Source organism: Acartia tonsa, chromosome 2 (assembly GCF_053477335.1).
Source record: "Acartia tonsa isolate MP-2025a chromosome 2, ASM5347733v1, whole genome shotgun sequence".
Classification (NCBI taxonomy): Eukaryota; Metazoa; Arthropoda; class Copepoda; order Calanoida; family Acartiidae; genus Acartia; species Acartia tonsa.
In genome coordinates this window covers 17,038,370-17,058,028 of record NC_137261.1, presented here as the reverse complement: position 1 = coordinate 17,058,028, position 19,659 = coordinate 17,038,370, and the positions used below count along the sequence as shown (strand labels likewise).

At 33.8% G+C, this 19,659-nt stretch overlaps 2 protein-coding genes across 3 annotated transcripts in view; both read left to right on the top strand.

Moving 5' to 3' along the window:
* Positions 1-19,659, top strand: part of LOC145312411 (uncharacterized) — a 122,736-nt gene that overhangs the window by 87,457 nt on the left and 15,620 nt on the right. The window contains exon 24 of the mRNA XM_080151647.1: positions 13,709-13,826. Coding sequence (XP_080007773.1) covers positions 13,709-13,826 — 118 coding nt within the window. The remainder of the gene's footprint in view (positions 1-13,708; positions 13,827-19,659) is intronic.
* LOC145305805 (uncharacterized) lies at positions 1,210-8,301 on the top strand. 2 transcript variants are annotated; one of them, XM_080147634.1, is made up of 2 exons: positions 1,210-5,339; positions 5,959-8,301. In XM_080147634.1, exon 2 carries the CDS (start codon positions 7,028-7,030, stop codon positions 8,210-8,212), a length of 1,185 nt encoding a protein of 394 aa, XP_080003760.1. In that variant the 5' UTR covers positions 1,210-5,339; positions 5,959-7,027; the 3' UTR covers positions 8,213-8,301. The 2 variants fall into 2 exon arrangements, with proteins under 2 accessions (XP_080003760.1, XP_080003752.1); XM_080147626.1 differs by having other exon boundaries at positions 1,210-5,792.

Here is a 19,659-nt window from a genome sequence, read left to right as displayed (position 1 = left end):
GAAGTTTGAAGATTTGTAGCTAGTAGTAAATATTGAGCTAGGATAAGGAAACACCCAGGAAACTGCGTACACATTCGGCAACTATTTTCAGTTCATCATTTTTATGTATGATGTATATTTACTCTTCATGATTTGATTTGTATTGTATTGCAGTTGGGATGTAGAAAAAATTTTATAGGAAGTTTTATGATTTATCGTCCATTGTCTTATTCCTTTATGTTATCACTCTTCATGATTTGATTTGTGTGGCAGTTAAGATGTTGAAACTAATTTTAAAGCATTGAATGTTAAATTTTTACTCCTCTCTTCATAAAATTAAAATTTTCTAGATCTTTAGCTTCAAACAAAAAAAACTTACTAAGTTACTACTTTATATTATAGGATTTGTTTCAATTTCCTAACTACACCAGTGTTACCAGTGTTGGGTGTGTTGTCTTTATTATTATTATTCAGATAAGGAGCATAGCTTATATAAAACTTACTTTTTGTATATTCACTACTCCCCCAGAGGCCTTTATGGGCAAATCAGAAATTGGGTGAGTGTGAGTCGTCCCCTAACTTTCAATATTATTTTTTTTTAAGTAAAAAAATTTTGGGGGGAGTAACATTTTTACTAGAGCAGATTTCTCTTGAAAGGCTAGTGAAACCTCCTTCCAAGATAGTTATAAACATTCCCTTGGAATAATGACAAGCTACACTACAATTATTCGGTTCAGCAGTTAGCGAGATCCTTTTGTATACACAGACACACATCCTGTGGCTTTTAACGAAAAAATAACTAGTCCAAAATCTGAATGCTTAAAATTTTTGTCAAAACTTAAAATCACATAAATCAGACGTCTCCTTGCTTTGGTTGTAGAGATGATGTGTGCCATTATTACACAGGGATCTAAAAGGATAAGACAATTGCTGATAAATTTATATACATCCCCAATGATGATACACATTATTAATCTGTAGATTTGACATTTGGAAATCATGAATTACCCATCAAACTTGAATAAGTCCCCAAAGTTGTTAAGCCTACAGCTGAATAAAGGTTATTATAAAACTTTGGGGACTAGTGTAATCAACAGCCTAATGTCCCCTCTCTCTCTGATTATTTCTACTTGATTAATGCAGCGTCAAACATTGTCTGTTGGCTTGCCAGCCAAATGTGGCCATAACGCGACACAACAAATACACATGGCCTTGCGTCATTTAATACCTATATTTGCGACAACTTTTATTTAATGAAATCTTCCAATTTTTAACATTTACAAAATCGGTGGCCCTCTCGGACGGGATTCGAACCTGGGTTAGCCAGATAAGAAGTCACACATTCTATACATAAGCTATATGCAACTTCAAAGATTGGAAGTAAAAATAGATAAGGTAGTAAAAATAGTATGATTCACGAAACCTCGAAGTTTTTTTTCAAGTAAAAAAAGTATTATTCACTATTCACGAAACCTCCAAATCTCAAATAGGGGATGTGTGTTTTGTAGATATAAAGTTTTGAAGATTAAAAAATTTAGACAAGTTTTTGAACAAAAAAAAGCTAAATATAACCTAAAGAATCAAATTAAAAAAAAAATTACAAATCTACAAAATACAAATTTTAGGTACGGAGGTTTCGTGATAAAGAAAAAAATATTCTCTCTCTCTCTCTCTTTCTCTCTCTCTAATATGTTAATAGTATCGAGGTTTAGTGATAATTGGGGTATATGTATTTTGAAGATTAAAAAATTTAGACAAGTTTTTGAACAAAAAAAGCTAAATATAACCTAAAGAATCAAATTAAAAAAAAAATTACAAATCTACAAAATACAAATTTTTAGGTACGGAGGTTTCGTGATAAAGAAAAAAATATTCTCTCTCTCTCTCTCTCTCTCTCTCTCTCTCTCTATCTATCTCTGTCTCTAAATTTTACATAATCAATAGCGGCAATCTTGGATTGGAGGTTATCGTATGTGCTTCGTAATGTAAAGATAGCGGGTTCAAATCTGGAAGAATGATCTAAAATTTTTTTTCACTTCCTCTCTCTCTTTTTCAAAATACAAATTTTTAGGTACGGAGGTTTCGTGATATACTCTCTTTGAGTATCGAGGTTTATTGATAATTGGGGTATATGTATTTTGAAGATTAAAAAATTTAGACAAGTTTTTGAACAAAAAAAAAGCTAAATATAACCTAAAGAATCAAATTAAAAAAAAAAATTACAAATCTACAAAATACAAATTTTTAGGTACGGAGGTTTCGTGATAAAGAAAAAAATGTTCTCTCTCTCTCTCTCTCTCTCTCTCTATCTCTGTCTCTAAATTTTACATAATCATTACCGGCAATCTTGGTATGGAGGTTATCGTATGTGCTTCGTAATGTAAAGATAGCGGGTTCAAATCTGGAAGAATGATCTAAAATTTTTTTTCACTTCCTCTCTCTCTTTTTCAAAATACAAATTTTTAGGTACGGAGGTTTCGTGATATACTCTCTTCGAGTATCGAGGTTTAGTGATAATTGGGGTATATGTATTTTGAAGATTAAAAAATTTAGACAAGTTTTTGAACAAAAAAAAGCTAAATATAACCTAAAGAATCAAATTAAAAAAAAAATTACAAATCTACAAAATACAAATTTTTAGGTACGGAGGTTTCGTGATAAAGAAAAAAATATTCTCTCTCTATCTCTCTTTCTCTGTCTCGATATATCTCTCTAAATTTTACACAATAATACCAGCATTCTTGGTATGGAGGTTAACGTATGTGCTTCGTAATGTAAAGATAGCGGATTCAAATCTGGATGAATGATCTAAAATTTTTTTCACTTCCTCTCTCTTTTTTTTCACTTTCTTTCTCTCTTTTTCACTTTATCTCTCTCTCCCTCTCTCTTTAAAAGGAAATTAAAAATAAGTATTTTCTCAGCTAGGATTGAACCCGCAACCCACACACTGTGTTCACTCCTATCATACCATTACGCTATAAGAGCAAGACCCTTAAACAGATTTTAATTTTTGAAAACTTCCGTCCCTCAGTGTAGCTCATGTCTAACGTATGTCTATAATACTGTACTCTAATTTGTGAAATAAATTATATAAAGAAATGTGTTGCTTACTAATTAATTAATGTTGTGTCCGCTATACCTAACTTCATGTAACCAAACATTTCATTGACCATATATAATACTTTCAGATTAAAGATGAATCATATCCCATTAGCTGTGGTCGAAAGACTTGACATTGAACTGCAGGCTTTGCATCCTGAATTGGATGTAGTGCTTAGGGCTTTAATTAACGCCCCTGAAGGCTTGCAAGCCTACAGAACATACATGGTGTCCTGCGTGCTCAGGGCCCAGCGGAGGGAGGAGGTTAGGGAGGAGGGATATCAGGCAGGGTTGGTGCAGGGAAGGATCGAAGGGTTGCCCATGGGGCGTGCAGCCGCATGGGCTGATATGAACAATGTTGAGATTGAGGTGGTGAATGAGGGGGTGGAAGAAGGAAGGGTGGAGGATGTTGGGGAAGGGGCAGCAAGGGAAATTAGGGTAAGGGAGAGGGACGATGCTGTGGCAGCAGCCAATAAACGCCGCCGCACTCAGTAAATGTGATAAATGTGATAACTTTCGGACTTAAAATTGTGATAAAAATAACCTGTGATACTCTGGCCAAATTGAAAATTAAATATGTACCTGATCTACAATATGTAATATGTAATATGTACCTACCTCATGTAAAAAATGTAAAAAAAAAAATAAAAAAAAAATAAAATTTTATTACCTTTAATAGCATGCAAGTAATAGGTAATTTTAAATAATCTAAATTTTGCAAGTAATTGATCTGATCACCGATGGCTCAGTGGTAAAGCTTATCATATTTTTTAAAATTTAGATTTACTAAAATCTCAAAGTGTGCGGGTTCAAGTCCACCCTATTGCTTCAATTATTTTTTAATGTTTATTTTTTGGGAAGATAGAGTCATTTTTATTTATTTGAACAATTTTAATTTTGCTTTTTAAAAAAATAAATTTTTTGTTTAGGGGGTGGGGTCAAATTAGTTACAAATCTTCCCGGGATAAGCTACCCTGTAAAGGAGAACCATATTGGTTCTAGGGTTTGGCCGGATATCCGGCCATTTTCAATATCCGGCAGGATACCGGATATTAAAACTATACAAACAAATAAACATCATGTTACTTAACTAAACTTTGTAATTTTATAAAACATCTTAGACATATTTTGTAATAGCATGCAAGTAATAGGTAATTTTAAATAATGTAAATTTTGCCAACTATTGTGGAGATCGCCGATGGCTCAGTGGTTAAACGTCACATATTTTTTAAATTTAGATTTATGAAAATCTCAAAGAGTGCGGGTTCAAATCCCCCAATTGCTTAAATTTTTTTTTCTCCAGTTTTAGCAAGATCTTAGATATATTTTGTGATAGCATGCAATTAAAAGGTTAAAGCTACCCTGTAAAGGAGAACCATATTGTTAGTGATATCCTTGAGTACAAACACGTAGACAAATAAACATCATGTTACTTAACTAAACTTTGTACTTAGCAAAACTTTGTACCATTTTAGATAGGCAAAATGTTCTTCAAATTAGACTAATTTTCATTTCAAATTATGTGAGCCTCTATGGCACAGTGGTTAAACCTAACTTATTTTTTAAAATTTAGATTTATGAAAATCTCAAAGAGTGCGGGTTCAAATCCCCCAATTGCCTAAATTTTTTTTCTCCAGTTTTAGCAAGATCTTAGATATATTTTGTGATAGCATGCAATTAAAAGGTAAAAGCTACCCTGTTAAGGAGAACCATATTGTTAGTGATATCCTTGAGTACAAACACAGACAAATAAACATCATGTTACTTAACTAAACTTTGTACTTAGCAAAACTTTGTACCATTTTAGATAGGCAAAATGTTCTTCAAATAAGACTAATTTTCATTTCAAATTGTGTGAGCCTCTATGGCACAGTGGTTAAACCTAACTTATTTTTTAAAATTTAGATTTATGAAAATCTCAAAGAGGGCGGGTTCAAATCCCCCAATTGCTTCAATTTTTTTTTCTCCAGTTTTAGCAAGATCTTAGATATATTTTGTGATAGCATGCAATTAAAAGGTTAAAGCTACCCTGTAAAGGAGAACCATATTGTTAGTGATATCCTTGAGTACAATCACGTAGACAAATAAACATCATGTTACTTAACTAAGCTTTGTACTTAGCAAAACTTTGTACCATTTTAGATAGGCAAAATGTTCTTCAAATGAGACTAATTTTCATAACAAATTGTATGAGCCTCCATGGCTCAGTGGTAAAACACTTGCATGGTGTTATCACGCTCCAGGTTCGACTCCCCTCAGGTGTAAGTATTAATTCATAATCCGTGGTTCTCATAGAGGTTACTCTTCAAACCAGGTAAAAGTAGATAAACAACCATATTCATGTGCTGCTGTAGTCCCAGACTATATATGTCTGTGATAATGTAGTATGTGATAGATAAGCAGTCTGTCCTACATCTATAGTATAGCCCAGCAGTATGCTCTCAACCCATAGATTCGTTAGAACTATATGTACTTAGTATGATAACTCAGACTGGATAATAACTTGAGGAAGGTATGATAATGAGATAGTAAGTCACATGTAAGTATGTTCAAGATTTCAGCCCTTGAGCTACTTTCAGAAATCTGATAATGTCTGTGGTTGTAAGGGATGAGGTAATCACCAGGTTGATGGAAGCAATCAAAGAGTCTACTCCTGAGTTTGTAGATATGGTAAACCTGTGTCTGCAAACAAAGAACATAGACATGTTCTATAGGTATGTCTGTGGTATCATGAACATTACCTCTATATGTAAGGTATGCACTTAGTCTGTAAACTCAGATAAGACAATGTCTTAAGGAAGGTATGTCAATATAATAGCTAATCACTCTAAAAATAGTGTGCTCAAGCCAATTCAAATAAAGGTATAATATGTTGTATAGATATATCTGCGGGACCATCATCCGTAGCCAAAGACAACTAGATAACATCTGCAATATGCAAAACAGCTATGGTGATGGTCTAGCAGAAGGGAGAGCTTGCCTGTGGCAAGAACTAAATGGTGGATTCCAGGACAGAGATATCCAGGACAGAGATAGCGACAGAACCCTTGGTTCTGATGACACAGACACAGAAGATGAGAATTTCCTAAGTCTAAATGTACCAAATAGCAAAAAAATAAAATTAGTGAATGTAAAAAATGAATGATAATATAGCTAATGTAATAATGTAATAAATACTGTATAGTGTCATAATAGTGCAATAATGTATGTGTAATGGTAATGTCATAAAATATAGATAATGTAATAATGTAATAAATAGTACAGTATAGTAATAGTGTAAACATAATGTAATATGTAAATCCCAGTGTAATAAATAGTAAAAATATAATACTGTAATAATGTAAATATAGAAAAGAAAATATATATGTATCACTCTAGAAAATAAATTGTTCTGTAATAAAATGACATAAAATATTAGTATATCACTAATCATAAACTACATGTATATATCCCTCCTTTCAGACAATAATGAATCCAAATAATGTATGCATAAAATGTGGCATAAAAGATGAACCAGAATGGATAAACATAATAGAATGTCTAATCCAGACAGAAAATCATTGGGCATTAATCAGATACATGATTGGATTGGTATCCAGAATAAAAAGATCTAATCGTTCGCCAATTCCTCACACATATCCATATGAATGCTATGATGATGTAGACTAAATATGTATGTCAAATATATAAATGAATCATTTCAGAGAACAAAATGTGTCAAAATGGTATAACAATAGATATTGAAGAATTGAATCACTGGATTGGAACTTTCAACATTGTACTTAAATCTAAAATTAATACATTAAATACAATGCTTCTAATAGAATATATGATCAATATGCTGATCAGGAGCTTAAACTGTAAATGCAATACTAAAAAAACAGGGGCATAAGTGTAATAATAAACTATGAATCAATAATTAAAACTGATTGTTACTAAGTTTCAGAATATGAATAACATGCAATACCAGTGCCATACAGACTCTGAAATGGCACCAGCTCCATACTTGGAATTTCATGTCAATGATGAAGTCTGTGATGATATGTTCAGTGAGGAAGACACAATTGACAATAATCATGTAAATTGTTACGAAATGCATTACGATATGCTTAGTATACACTATTCATCATCTGAAAATGAAATCACAAATGATTCTTCTCATGATGTGGTCAATGGTGAAGAAAAATCAATTAGCATTTCATCTAATTCATCTGATTGGGATATTCCACCAAATCAGAATGTAAATCTAGAAAACATTCCAATGCTCAAAAGTGACATGAAGGAGGAAAATTTCAATGATGAGAGCAACTCAACTCTCTCCTCTGATTGGGGTATATCAACAAATCAGAATGTAACTCTAGAAAATATTCCAATGCTCAAAACTGACATCCAGGAGGAAAATTTCAATGATGAGAGCATCTCAACTATCTCCTCTGATTGGGGTATATCACCAACTAGAAATGATTCACATTGGGATAACGCTGAAAATGATGATGAAATAACACATTCATCACACTCTCCTGGTTGGGGAATAACAAAAAGTAAAACAGATAAAAATGATTCACATGACAGCTTGCCTAACATCTCACAAAAGAAGTACAAATTTGAAAATTCACATGAGAGCCTACCTGAAATATCACAAGAGAAGTACAAATTTGAAAACTCACCAGATAGCCTACCTAACATCTCACAAGAGAAGTACAAATTTGAAAATTCACCAGACAGCCTACCTGACATCTCCCAAGAGAATATCCTAATGACTAGAAACTCTGACAGTAATCATCCTATCCTACTAGAAAAAAACAAATTGGTAAGTGTTGTATCAAACTTTGAAATTGGTACTCCAGATAATGAAATAGAAATGATGAGTGATGAAGAGGAAATTCTACCAATTGAATGGTTCAACTCACCGGTGCAAGAAACTCCTGTTGTACTAGATGCAAATGAATTGGTAAGTGTTGTATCAAACTTTGAAATTGGTTCTCCAGATATCCAAACAGGAATGATGAGTGATGATGATGAAATTCTACCAATTGAATGGTTCAAATCACCTATGAAAGAAAACAATTCCAGTGAAGATCAAATAGATGTGCAATGGTTTGACAGCCCATTCACACAAGAACAAGCTGAATAAATGTAATCATAGTAATGTAATGTAACAAAAAAAAAGAAAATTGTCCAATATATAATGTTAATTTCAGATTAAAATGGCTAATCAACGAAATGTTCCACTTCAGCTGGAAGTACGAGCACATCATGATGCAAGGCGTCTTGGTCGAAGAAGAGATAACATTCGTGATGATCATGCAAGTATGAGATTAAAGAAAATGAAAATTGGAAATGTCTCGAAAGCAAGACCAGGAGAGGGTAGATTGTCAGAAGAAATTGTAAATGGCACATATAAAGTACTACCATTAGAAGATTCTGATGACACCATAGGATCCATGGTCTATAGATGTACCTTCTGTGGGGCATTGAAATATCTGAGAGAAACACTTAGTATGTGTTGTATGAAGGGACTATTAAGTAATGTTCCAGTGTTTCCGAGACCAACTCCTGAGATAGAAAGACTGATACATAATGATTCAGAAGAATCAAGTGTCTTCCGTAAGTTCTCCAGAACTATCAATAATGGTGTATCTATGTCAAGCCTTAGAGTTACACAACCAGATCATCTAAATTGTAGTGGAGTTATATTTCAAGGGAAAATATATCATTCACTTGGACCACGGGATTATGCAGAAAACGAAACAACCAAGTTTGCACAATTGTATATACATGACTCTACTGATGACACTACTTTGAGATATGAGAATTTGTATCTGCCATTAAGCACAAGTAATAGAGAGAAAGAGCTTATAAAGTCAATTCTCGAAAATATAGTTCCTGAGATTAAACAGTTTAATCCATTCGCAAGAGACTTTAAACAGCTAAGAGACTTACCAGCAGAGAGATTTGCTGAAGGTAAAGTTGTTATCTCTGCTAAACATAGGCCACAAGGAGCACATGAAAGAGTTTATAATGAATTCACAAATACAGGTGAAATATCTGTACTAACAGATGGAAATTCTAATCACAATGACATTGTAATACGTCTCAATGGTGTGGTCCAATCAATTCCTGAACGCCATAGAGCTGCCATGCCACTAAGATTCACACTGCTCTTTCCCCGAGGTACATATGGTTGGGAAGAGGGAAGTGGTCAACTAGACGGCACTAATAGGTCTCAAATATCCCCACGTGAATTCTACAACTTCCATATGATGATAAGAGAAGGGTTATTTGCAAATTTCATACATAAGACAGGAAGGCTGTTTCAAGAATGGGTATGTATGTCTTGGATACAAGCAGAAAATAACAGTCTCAACTATATACGTAAACATCAAAAAGAGCTGAGGTGTGATCAATATGACTCAGTAAGAAATGCAGTAAATAATCCAAATGGAGAACGAATTGGAAGACCAGTGATATTAACAAGTTCCTTCAGTGGAGGTCCACGTTGGTACCAGGCCAAGTTTCAAAATGGCATAGCTATATGCCGAGAATACAGAAAGCCAGACTTCTTCATTACAATGACCTGTAATCCTAATTGGGAAGAAATCAAATCACAGCTGTATCCAAATCAAACTGCACAGGATAGACCAGATCTAACTTCAAGAATATTCAAACTAAAGAAAGATCAACTGGTAGATGATATTGTCAAAGGAGGCATATTTGGAAGAGTAGCTGCATTGATGTACACCATTGAGTTTCAGAAGCGTGGTCTTCCACATGTTCATATACTAATAATACTTGCAAATGATGACAGAGTTCAATCACCTAATGAAGTTGATAAACTGGTAATAGCAGAACTTCCCCCTGATCCAAATGATCCAACAATAAGTGAACTTCAAAGAGAAAATAGACAAAAGTTACAAGATTTGGTGTCTCGCCAAATGGTACATGGTCCATGTGGTTCACAATGCTTAAAGGATGGCAAATGTAGCAAAGGATTTCCAAAACAATTTCAAAGAGAAACAACAATAAATCCTGAAACTAATTACGCTGTGTACAGAAGAAGAAAACCAATTGATGGTGGAAGGTCCATCAACATTCAGAGAGGTGGACAAGATCGTGTAATTGACAACAGTTGGATTGTGCCATGTAATCCATATCTACTGTTGAAATATGATTGTCACATCAATGTAGAAAGCTGTACTTCTACAAAAGTTGCCAAATATCTGTACAAATATGTTACAAAGGGTAATTCTAGAGCAATGGTCAGTGCAACTGTAAATGGAAATGATGAAATTCAGAACTACATTGACATGAGAGTTGTTGGATCATGTGAAGCTGCATGGAGATTGCTGGACTTCCCCTTACAATACCAAAATCCCTCTGTCAATGTCCTCCGTGTTCACTTAGAAAATCAACAACAATTAGTGTTCGAGGATGGTTCAGAAATAGAAAACCTTGAGCAATTTAAAGAGACAGAGCTGACAGCATTCTTCAGATTAAATAAAGAATTAAAAGCTAATAATGCAGGCTTAGAATTGATGCCCAAGTATGTAGATATGCCAAAGCTATATACCTACCAATCAAAACATAGAAGATGGGCAATTCGTAAACAAAAACATGACACGATTGGTCGTGTGCATAGTGTTGGTCCTGCATCAGGGGATTTGTACTACTTGCGAATGCTTCTACATCACAATCATTGTCAAGGAAAAACAAGTTTCACAGATTTAAGAACCGTTAATGGTGAAGTGTGTGAAACTTACCAAAGAGTATGTGAGAGGCTAGGATTACTCCAAGGGGATGTTGAATACATCAATGCTTTAGAGGAAGCATCCCATACTAAAATGAGCCCTCAACTCAGAAGACTGTTTGTAATGATTCTGATATTCTGTAATCCAGAAGAACCAAGAGTGCTATTTGAAAGATTCTGGGATACTTGGAAGGATGATTATGAACGAAAAGCCTTAGCAATGAATGTTGAACTTGATGAACAACAGCTAAAATCATTAATTCTACAAGATATTGAATTAAACCTAGCAGCTCAAGATAAAACACTAGCTGAGTACAGACTTCCAAATGTAACAATTGAAGATTTGAGGAGAGTCCAGCACATGACAACTATCCAACCAACAGCAATTAGAGAAGAATTGGACTTTGATGTGGTTCAACTACAAGAAGAAGCTGAACAATTAGCAAGAGAGCTTACAAATGATCAAAGAGATATATTCAACTGTGTTATCACATCTGTTCAACAAAGATCTGATTTGAGGCTTTTCATAGATGCCTGTGGTGGCTGTGGGAAAACATACCTACTAAATACCATCCTAAAATCAGTAAGATCTATGTCAGAGCAAGGAGAAATTTGCTTGGCAATGGCATCTACAGGAATTGCAGCAAATTTGTTACACATGGGTAGAACCTACCATTCTAGATTGAAAGCTCCATTAACTCCTAAGGATGATTCTACTCTCAACATACCTGTTCAAAGCAACCTTGCCAAGGTTGTACAAAAGGCTAGACTATTAATAATAGATGAAGCAACTATGATGGATTCATACATGTTGTCAGCTATAGATCGCTCTCTTCGTGATATAATGAACACTAAAGAAAAACCATTTGGAGGGAAAATTGTAATCCTTGCAGGAGATTTCAGACAATGTCTGCCTGTAATCAAAAATGCCACACAAGATACAATATCCCAACGTTGTATTAACACAAACAATCTGTGGGCTACTTTCACAATCAAAAGGTTATCTACAAACATGAGGGTCAATGCCAATCAGAATCCTAACCTTCATGCATTTGATAGATGGACTTTAGACATAGGAAATGGTATACAATCTCAAGTAAAAATACCTGAAAATATGATTGCCATCAAAATAACCTCTGAAACTCTTGCTATGCATAGGTTAATAGACATGGTATTTCCAAATATCAACGCTAATATATCAAATCCTGAATGGTTAAAAGGAAGGGCTGTATTAGCAGTAACTAATCGTCAGGTTAATGCTCTAAATACAATTGCTATGCAGAAACTAAATAGCTTAGCTGTAAAACTTGAGAGCACAGATAAATGTACAGATCCTAGACATGAACTAAGGTTTAATCCAGAATACCTCCATACACTTACCCCTGATGGATTTCCTCCTCACACTCTCATGCTAAAGCCAGGTGTCCCACTGATACTACTAAGAAATTTGAATCCGAAACAAGGATTGTGTAATGGAACTAAATTGATATTCAATGGCTTGATTTCAAACAGAGTATTAGAGTGTACTGTTGTTGAAACTCAGGAAAAAGTATTAATTCCAAGAATCACATTTGTTCCCTTACCTGAAACCTGGCCTGAAGACTGGCAAAGAATTCAATTTCCCGTAAAGATCGCATTTGCATTCACCATCAATAAATCTCAAGGTCAAACTATGCAAACTGTAGGATTGTTCCTTAGACCTGAAGTATTCACACATGGTCAATTGTATGCTGCTATATCAAGAGTAGGATCACCAGAACATTTGAAAATTGCATTAATTGATGATTATGTAAATAACATTGTATTCAAAGATGTATTAATTTGAATTAATAATTGTAATACATAATAATTGAAATACAAAATAATATTTTGATCCTACAAATAAAATATCAAGATAGAAAAGGAACGCGCAGCCAATAGCGCGCTCATAGCGCGCTCTTGGCTAGTAAATCATATACAGTACATAATTACATTACAAAATTTCAAGGATGGTTTCGAAACCGATTAGTATCTGCTGGATTAGAATCGGTTCTCACTTCTCAGTCATACTGAAAAATAATGTATAGCAACGTAATAGAGACGATTTTCCACGAATATTAAATTAAAAATCATGAAAATTAATACCAGTTTTGTTAGCTTGGGTTTTAATAAATTATTACAAAATTTATACATTTAAATTTTTTTGTTGTAATTGAATTTCTTTTAACTTTGGTTGTTGATATTTTTATCATAGAGTTACTTTATCATTTACTCGCGGCTTCGCCCCTAGCCTCTAGGGACTTTGCCCCAAGAGATTTGATCAACATATTTGTGTGTTTTTTAGATTTAAAAATAAAACTTTTTTTTTGGGGGGGGTGGGGGCGATATTTTATAAGAGAATAGCTTAAAACCATCACAGGACCAGTAGGTATATTCCCTGAAGAATAGAGCCCAATCGGTTCAGTGATTACTGAGATCTTAAGCTTCAGACAGACAGAAAGACATCGTACTACTTTGTATTATTGATTTTATTTTTAATTGTATGTTTTAAAGCAGGGAGGGAGGGGGAGTGGGCTGTTTAGTACACTAGTCCCAAAAGTTTTAAAATAAGGTTTTCTTATTAATTGGACTAACAACTTTGGTAACTTTCATTGAATTTTGATTGGTTGTTCATTAAGTTAAGTGTCCAAACGTCTCAACCAATTATTTTAATCTACAAAAGGGTTAATTTAGTATCATCATAAGCTTAGTATATCAATTTATCACCTATTGTATTATCCCTCTAGATCCCATATGAAATTTGAATTTACATACTTATTCAGACCTTATAAATTGTTTCAAAATATTTGACCTACTCAGATTTCAATCATTTTTTTTCTCTTTTTAATATATCTGTCTTTTTAGGAAGTGATAAACTACAACTGCCGAGCCCTGGTGGCCTCTGTGCCATTCTTCTCTGGTGCCGAGCCCAGTTTTGTATCAGATGTTGTTTGTAAACTCAAATATGAGGTCTTCCAACCAGGTATAGTACCTTAATCGATTTTGCATCAGATTTTCATGTAATAAAGTGATGCTCTCAGCTGACTAAAATAACGATACCCCCCACCTCCTCTCCTTCTACTAAGTGATTGAACTGACCAATAAATGATGTCCATATTAATAAGCTAAATTGACTGGAAAGTTTCTCCTGTGATAATGTCCATGTATATTGTTTAAAGGGGGGACGGAACCCTGTCCAGATTTTAATTGGGTCATTGAAATCAACTAATAGCATCAAAAATAAAAACACACCAGAGTCCAAAAGCAACAGAAAGCAATTTGCTAGCAGACGAAAAGAGGTAGTTAGTTGTTTTGATTTTACATCTATACTTATTCATTTACTTTGCTGTCCACGACTGTAAGTCAACATCCAAGTATTACTAAAAGAAGCTATGTCTACTTTTCTTTCCGAACGGCCGTGGAGGGGTTTCTGTAAAGTGACAGACAACCAACCCGTTGATTGCACGACGATCTTTTTATCTGGAAGTTCTAACTAAACATGATAATGAGTTGCGCCTGTTATGATCCGACGGATCTTTAATGTTTTTTTCTTGGTATTTTCATGTTATTCAGAGAGGACAATGGGGTTTTTAATGCACTAACCTTTAAAGTTTTATAATAACACTTTCAATTATTCGTCGGCTTAACTTTAGGAAAATACGTGAATTTTGATTGACTGGTTCATTATGGTAAGTTTCAAACGTTTCTACCACTAATTTTAATCTACAGAAGGAGAAATTTTGTGTATCATCATTGGGGATGTACATCAATTGGTCGGCCATTGTCTTATCCCTTTTCCCCAAATGTTATTGTTGCGCTGCTTATGTAAATAAAACATATAGTTCTTCTATTTTGTACTTTTCAACATAACGTGAATGATTTAACTTAGGATTTTCCTTACCGGATATCTTTATAATCCAATGGATTTATTTTCCCCAATAAAATGATTTCATGAATCCTCTGTGATAATGGATATAAAATACGTGGATATTCTTGCATACCCTAATACAATGTTTCTTCCATCTGGCTAATATAACAAAACTCACCCCTTTTTGACATTACCACATCCCCTCCCCTGGAGAAAGTCCAATCCGATTTTGTATCACTTTTGAAAAGTGCGATTCCTGTGACGTCATATAAAAAGGGAAGGGGGGAAGAAAATCTCTTCCTTTCCTCCCATCTCTTTTGAAGAGATTTTCTCCCCCCCTTCCCTTTTTCTTTCCCGAAACGTATATGACGTTACTGGAATCGCACTTTTCAAAGTGATACAAAATCGGGACAGATTGGGCTTTCTCCTCCCCTGATGATGGAGAAACGCATTGACCAAAATCTGAGATCTATATTAGCAACCTAAATCGACGACAAAAATCTCTATCCACGTATGATATATGTACAATATCAATTTGCGTTTTCCTTTTTTTAAAAGCGAAGCTTTTCAATAGTTAGGGTTGGTCCGCACGTCCGTCTATCACAGACAGAGTTAGCTCTTTTAGTTAATTTAAATAAGTTAGAATTGCCCTATCGATTCCACACTTTGCATGGTGATTCCTGTAGTAGTTAGGTACGATTTAGAAAGCGTAAAAACTCTATAACTGTAACCAGAATGTCCGTACGTTCATTTTAAACATGTTGATTTTTAACTTTTTAACCACAAATAATTATGTGATAAAAATATTCGATTGATCTGATTTTAGGACTACAAAGTACAATGTTATATGCAAAGCATCTCTATAATCAAGTCCACATAATGAAAGTATGTCCTTAAACAATATCCAAAATTTACTTAGTTTTCAACAAATTTACATACAATTTTTTTTCTACTTTATACATTTGTACTCTGATTATTTAGATCTGACTCTCTTCAAGTATTAATGTCCGTTTGTCTTACCAATTCAGAGCTTCGCTTTTATGGATGTTGTCGTCCTTGTTTATAAGGAAAACAAATAATTGAATGGTAAATTTTTATAAATTATCTTTATAAATCATCTCAAATTAAAAGTTTATTTCAAATTTTCTAGAAGTAATTGCAAAAAATAAATAAAAAATATAATAGAAAAAGTTTTTGTACTCTACTGCACTTTGTGTAGAAATAAATTAAGTGAAATGCTTTAGAGATATTTTTATTTTTACTCTTAATCTATATAGAACAGTAACGGGTGTCTATTTGTCTTAGTGTGTGTACCTTAGGATCTATCAAACAACTAACTGATATGGTTCTCCTTTATTGCGAAGCTACTCGTAGGTCAATGAGAAAAAATTCCCACCCACCAAAAAATCTCTTTTCTTAAAGTGAATGTGTTTTTAAATTTTAAGTTTTGAAAAGAAAAAAGAAAAATTTTGGGAATAGTCCCTTTCGTAACATCGCCCCATAAGGGGCGATTCGTCGTATTTTTAAAATGGCTTTTTATGGGTTATTTTAGGTTAGGTTATATTGGGTTAGGTGATAGCCCCACAGGGTTAGAGCCCCCCGCAGGGGCTAGAAATAGAAGAAAAGCTACTGTGAAAAAAAAAAAACGAAGAATCGCCCCATAAGGTGCGATGTTACGAAAGGGACTATACCCAAATTTTTTTTTGGAAAGGGTCATTTTCCTAGAGGCGATTTCTCCAGGGAAAGTAAAAACCTCCACCAAAATAGTTTTAAACCTGCACCGGACCTAAGAGAAGCTACATTTAAAAGAAGAACCATAACAGTTAATCGGTTTGCGAGATTGGTACAAACAGACAGAAGACTCGCACACATTCTGACACTTTTATATCATCAATGAATTTACCACAACAGAAAACAAATAACCGACAAAAATGGCCTTGATAAAGACCTTGATATCTAGTGGGTTTTCAATCTATTTCAGTATTGCTTTGAAACCGATAGATATCCGCTGGATTAGAACCGGTTCTAAGTCATACTTTAAAATCATGTATCACATCGTATTACAGACAATTTTCTATGAATAATGAAATAAAAATCATGATATTAATACCAGTTCTGCTAGCCTGGGTCTTTAGCCTCTCCTTGCTAACAAAAATGGAATAAATCTTATAATTTTTGTTTTACTATCCGCGGACAGCTGTTTATAATACGATGCAATAAATACCTTTTCTAGACATACAAAACATGTAAATTATAACAGTTATTTTTCTTTAACTGTCTGACTGTCAATCTTAATGTTTCTGCAGTTCTTATACACTTTCTATTAAGGATATAAAACAGCGGTCGGCAGCCGCGCGTCAGCCGCCTATTTGCCCAAGGGAAATCAACCTTTTACTATTGAAAAAATTAGCTTTCCCGCCCTCACTATATGTATGTTTCTATAAATTATTCCCCTATCCTTAATTTCCATCATTTAAAAGTCAGAGTTTTGCTTTTCTCGTATTCATTCAAAACCTATAAATATTAATTAAATTAGAACCGGTTCTCATCCATACAAAAAAAACTATGTCTAGCATCGTATTATATCCAGTTTTCTAGGAATATAAAAATGTACAATCATAAGATTAGCCCGTACCTTTGGCATCTCGGGGCTAAACTGGTTTTAATCTTATAATTGTAAATATTATATCCGCGAAAAGCTGTTTATAATACGATACAAGAAATAACTATTATTTTATTATAAGTGTTATGACCGTTTGACGTCATATTACTTTCTATATTACACATTAGTACTTACCCTTTGTGATTATTTATGAGAGGACTTTTTTGACAGATAAAAGTATAACAACTTCGGGATATAGAGATGGAAAAATGAGTACTAGTCCCCAAAGTTTTTTTTAAATTACCCAAAAGTTGCATCAGTTCTAGTACCCAAACTCTGATACAGCCAAGAAAAAATGAATTTCAGATCTATTGTCCTATCCCCATATATCCCTGATAACAACGCCAATTTGATGGTCATGAAGGGTTATTTTGTTAGATCATAATCATAAATCATTGATGATGTTGTGAACCTATTTCTATACAGTGAGGGAGGGGATATTTGCTGTTTATTACACTGGTCCCCAAAGTTTTATAGAAACGTTCTCTTATTTGTTTGTTTAACATTCTTGGGGTCTTTTTGATTGGCTTGTTTGAGTGTCCAAACATTTCAAGCATTAATTGTAAACCACAGAAGGGGTAACTTGGAGTATAATCTTTGGGCATGCACATCAATTTATCGGCCATTGTCTTATCCCTTTAGATCCCTGTATTTATATATCTTATGACCCAAACTTGTAGAAACAGGAAATAACATGTACAGAAGAATTGGTATAAATGTCAAGAAATTGAAAAATTTGTACTGGTTTACTATGATGGTTGGTTAATTTTTATCTTATATACAAATACATATTTGTTATTGAGATCTGACAAATGACTGTTATATTTTCTTGATATAATAACTGCAACAAAATTTCAACATTAGGAGTGGAGGGTATGGTAACGGGGAAAGATGGGGAGGATCTTAATTTTAGCTAGCATCACATTATCAGAGTAAATGAAAATCTGGCGCAACATCCAAGTAATAATAAATCCATTTATAGAGCTAAGATTTGCGCACATTATTTGCTAATGATCCAGCTATTATTACCAGGCACCATTTATTAAGTAAGACAGGCGTCTAATCCTTAAGAAAAATATAATCAGTTGCAAGGATTTTCTTAAAATAATGCCCGTTTGTACAGTCATTTGCCAGGATTTTCAATTTATTTACATAACCACATGTAGGAATGGAACATGTACCCCAAGTTTTATAACCACAATTTCTTATTCTTTGGCTGAAAACTTTGGGTACCTTTTTAATTTTTGATTGGTTGTTTCCAAACTATTAGTGCTTAAACTTTTCAATCAATTTTTTTTGTTAATTGCTTTATTTTATCGTGATTTTGAAATATTTGGAAGATTTTTATAAACATAACTTTTTCATATTAATAGAGAATTTGAAATAAACTTGTAATTTTAATAATGTAAAGTTTTTAACCAGCGAACTTGGATCCCGCTTGTCATCGGATGAGGTGATAGGTTCGAATCTCAGCCAGACACCGCGTCTTAACTTAAGACGTTAAAAAAGATTCCTACTGTCAGATGTGCGACATTAAAATTAGAGTAGGAGGATTGCCTTGGCTCATAAACAGGCGCAACCTCATTACCATGCACAGTTAGGATTAGACATAGGTCGTGCAATCAAAGGGTTGGTTGTCTGTTGGATGTTACTTAACCTAATATCTTTGGGTGTTAGATTATCGCATCGTATTATAAACAGATGATGCACTGGATTCCTCTTTAGACTATCATAAAAAATCGAAAGAGAATCTCGCCTTTACGAAGTAAGGTAATGTATAGTTTAAGGATTGACCGACAACAATGGCTTTTAAGTATCGGACCCTCCATGCCTAACAATAAAGGTTGGAAAGGAAATGAATCTAATCTCTGATAAATTGTTAACAGAGCTGCCATGTCTAATCCTATCTATTATCTCCATCTAACAGAGCTATAATGTCTAATCCTATCTATCTATCTATCTCCATCTAACAGAGCTAAATTGTCTAATCCTATCTATCTATCTATCTCCATCTAACAGAGCTATAATGTCTAATCCTAACTCAGATTACACGTCACACACTATGGCAGTTAGGGACAGTCGATTTAGGAAATAATGCCTCATTTTGGTTTTAGATACTGGAAACATGATAATAGTTATTAATCGTATCCTATTATAGACGGCTTTCCTCTAAGATCAACTTATTATTTTGAACATAAAAATTCCTATATATTTCTTGCTATTTGTTGCTGATAAGTTTGTGTTTTAAATATTACAAGTGTAAGTTCCTCCCAGTTCCACATTTAC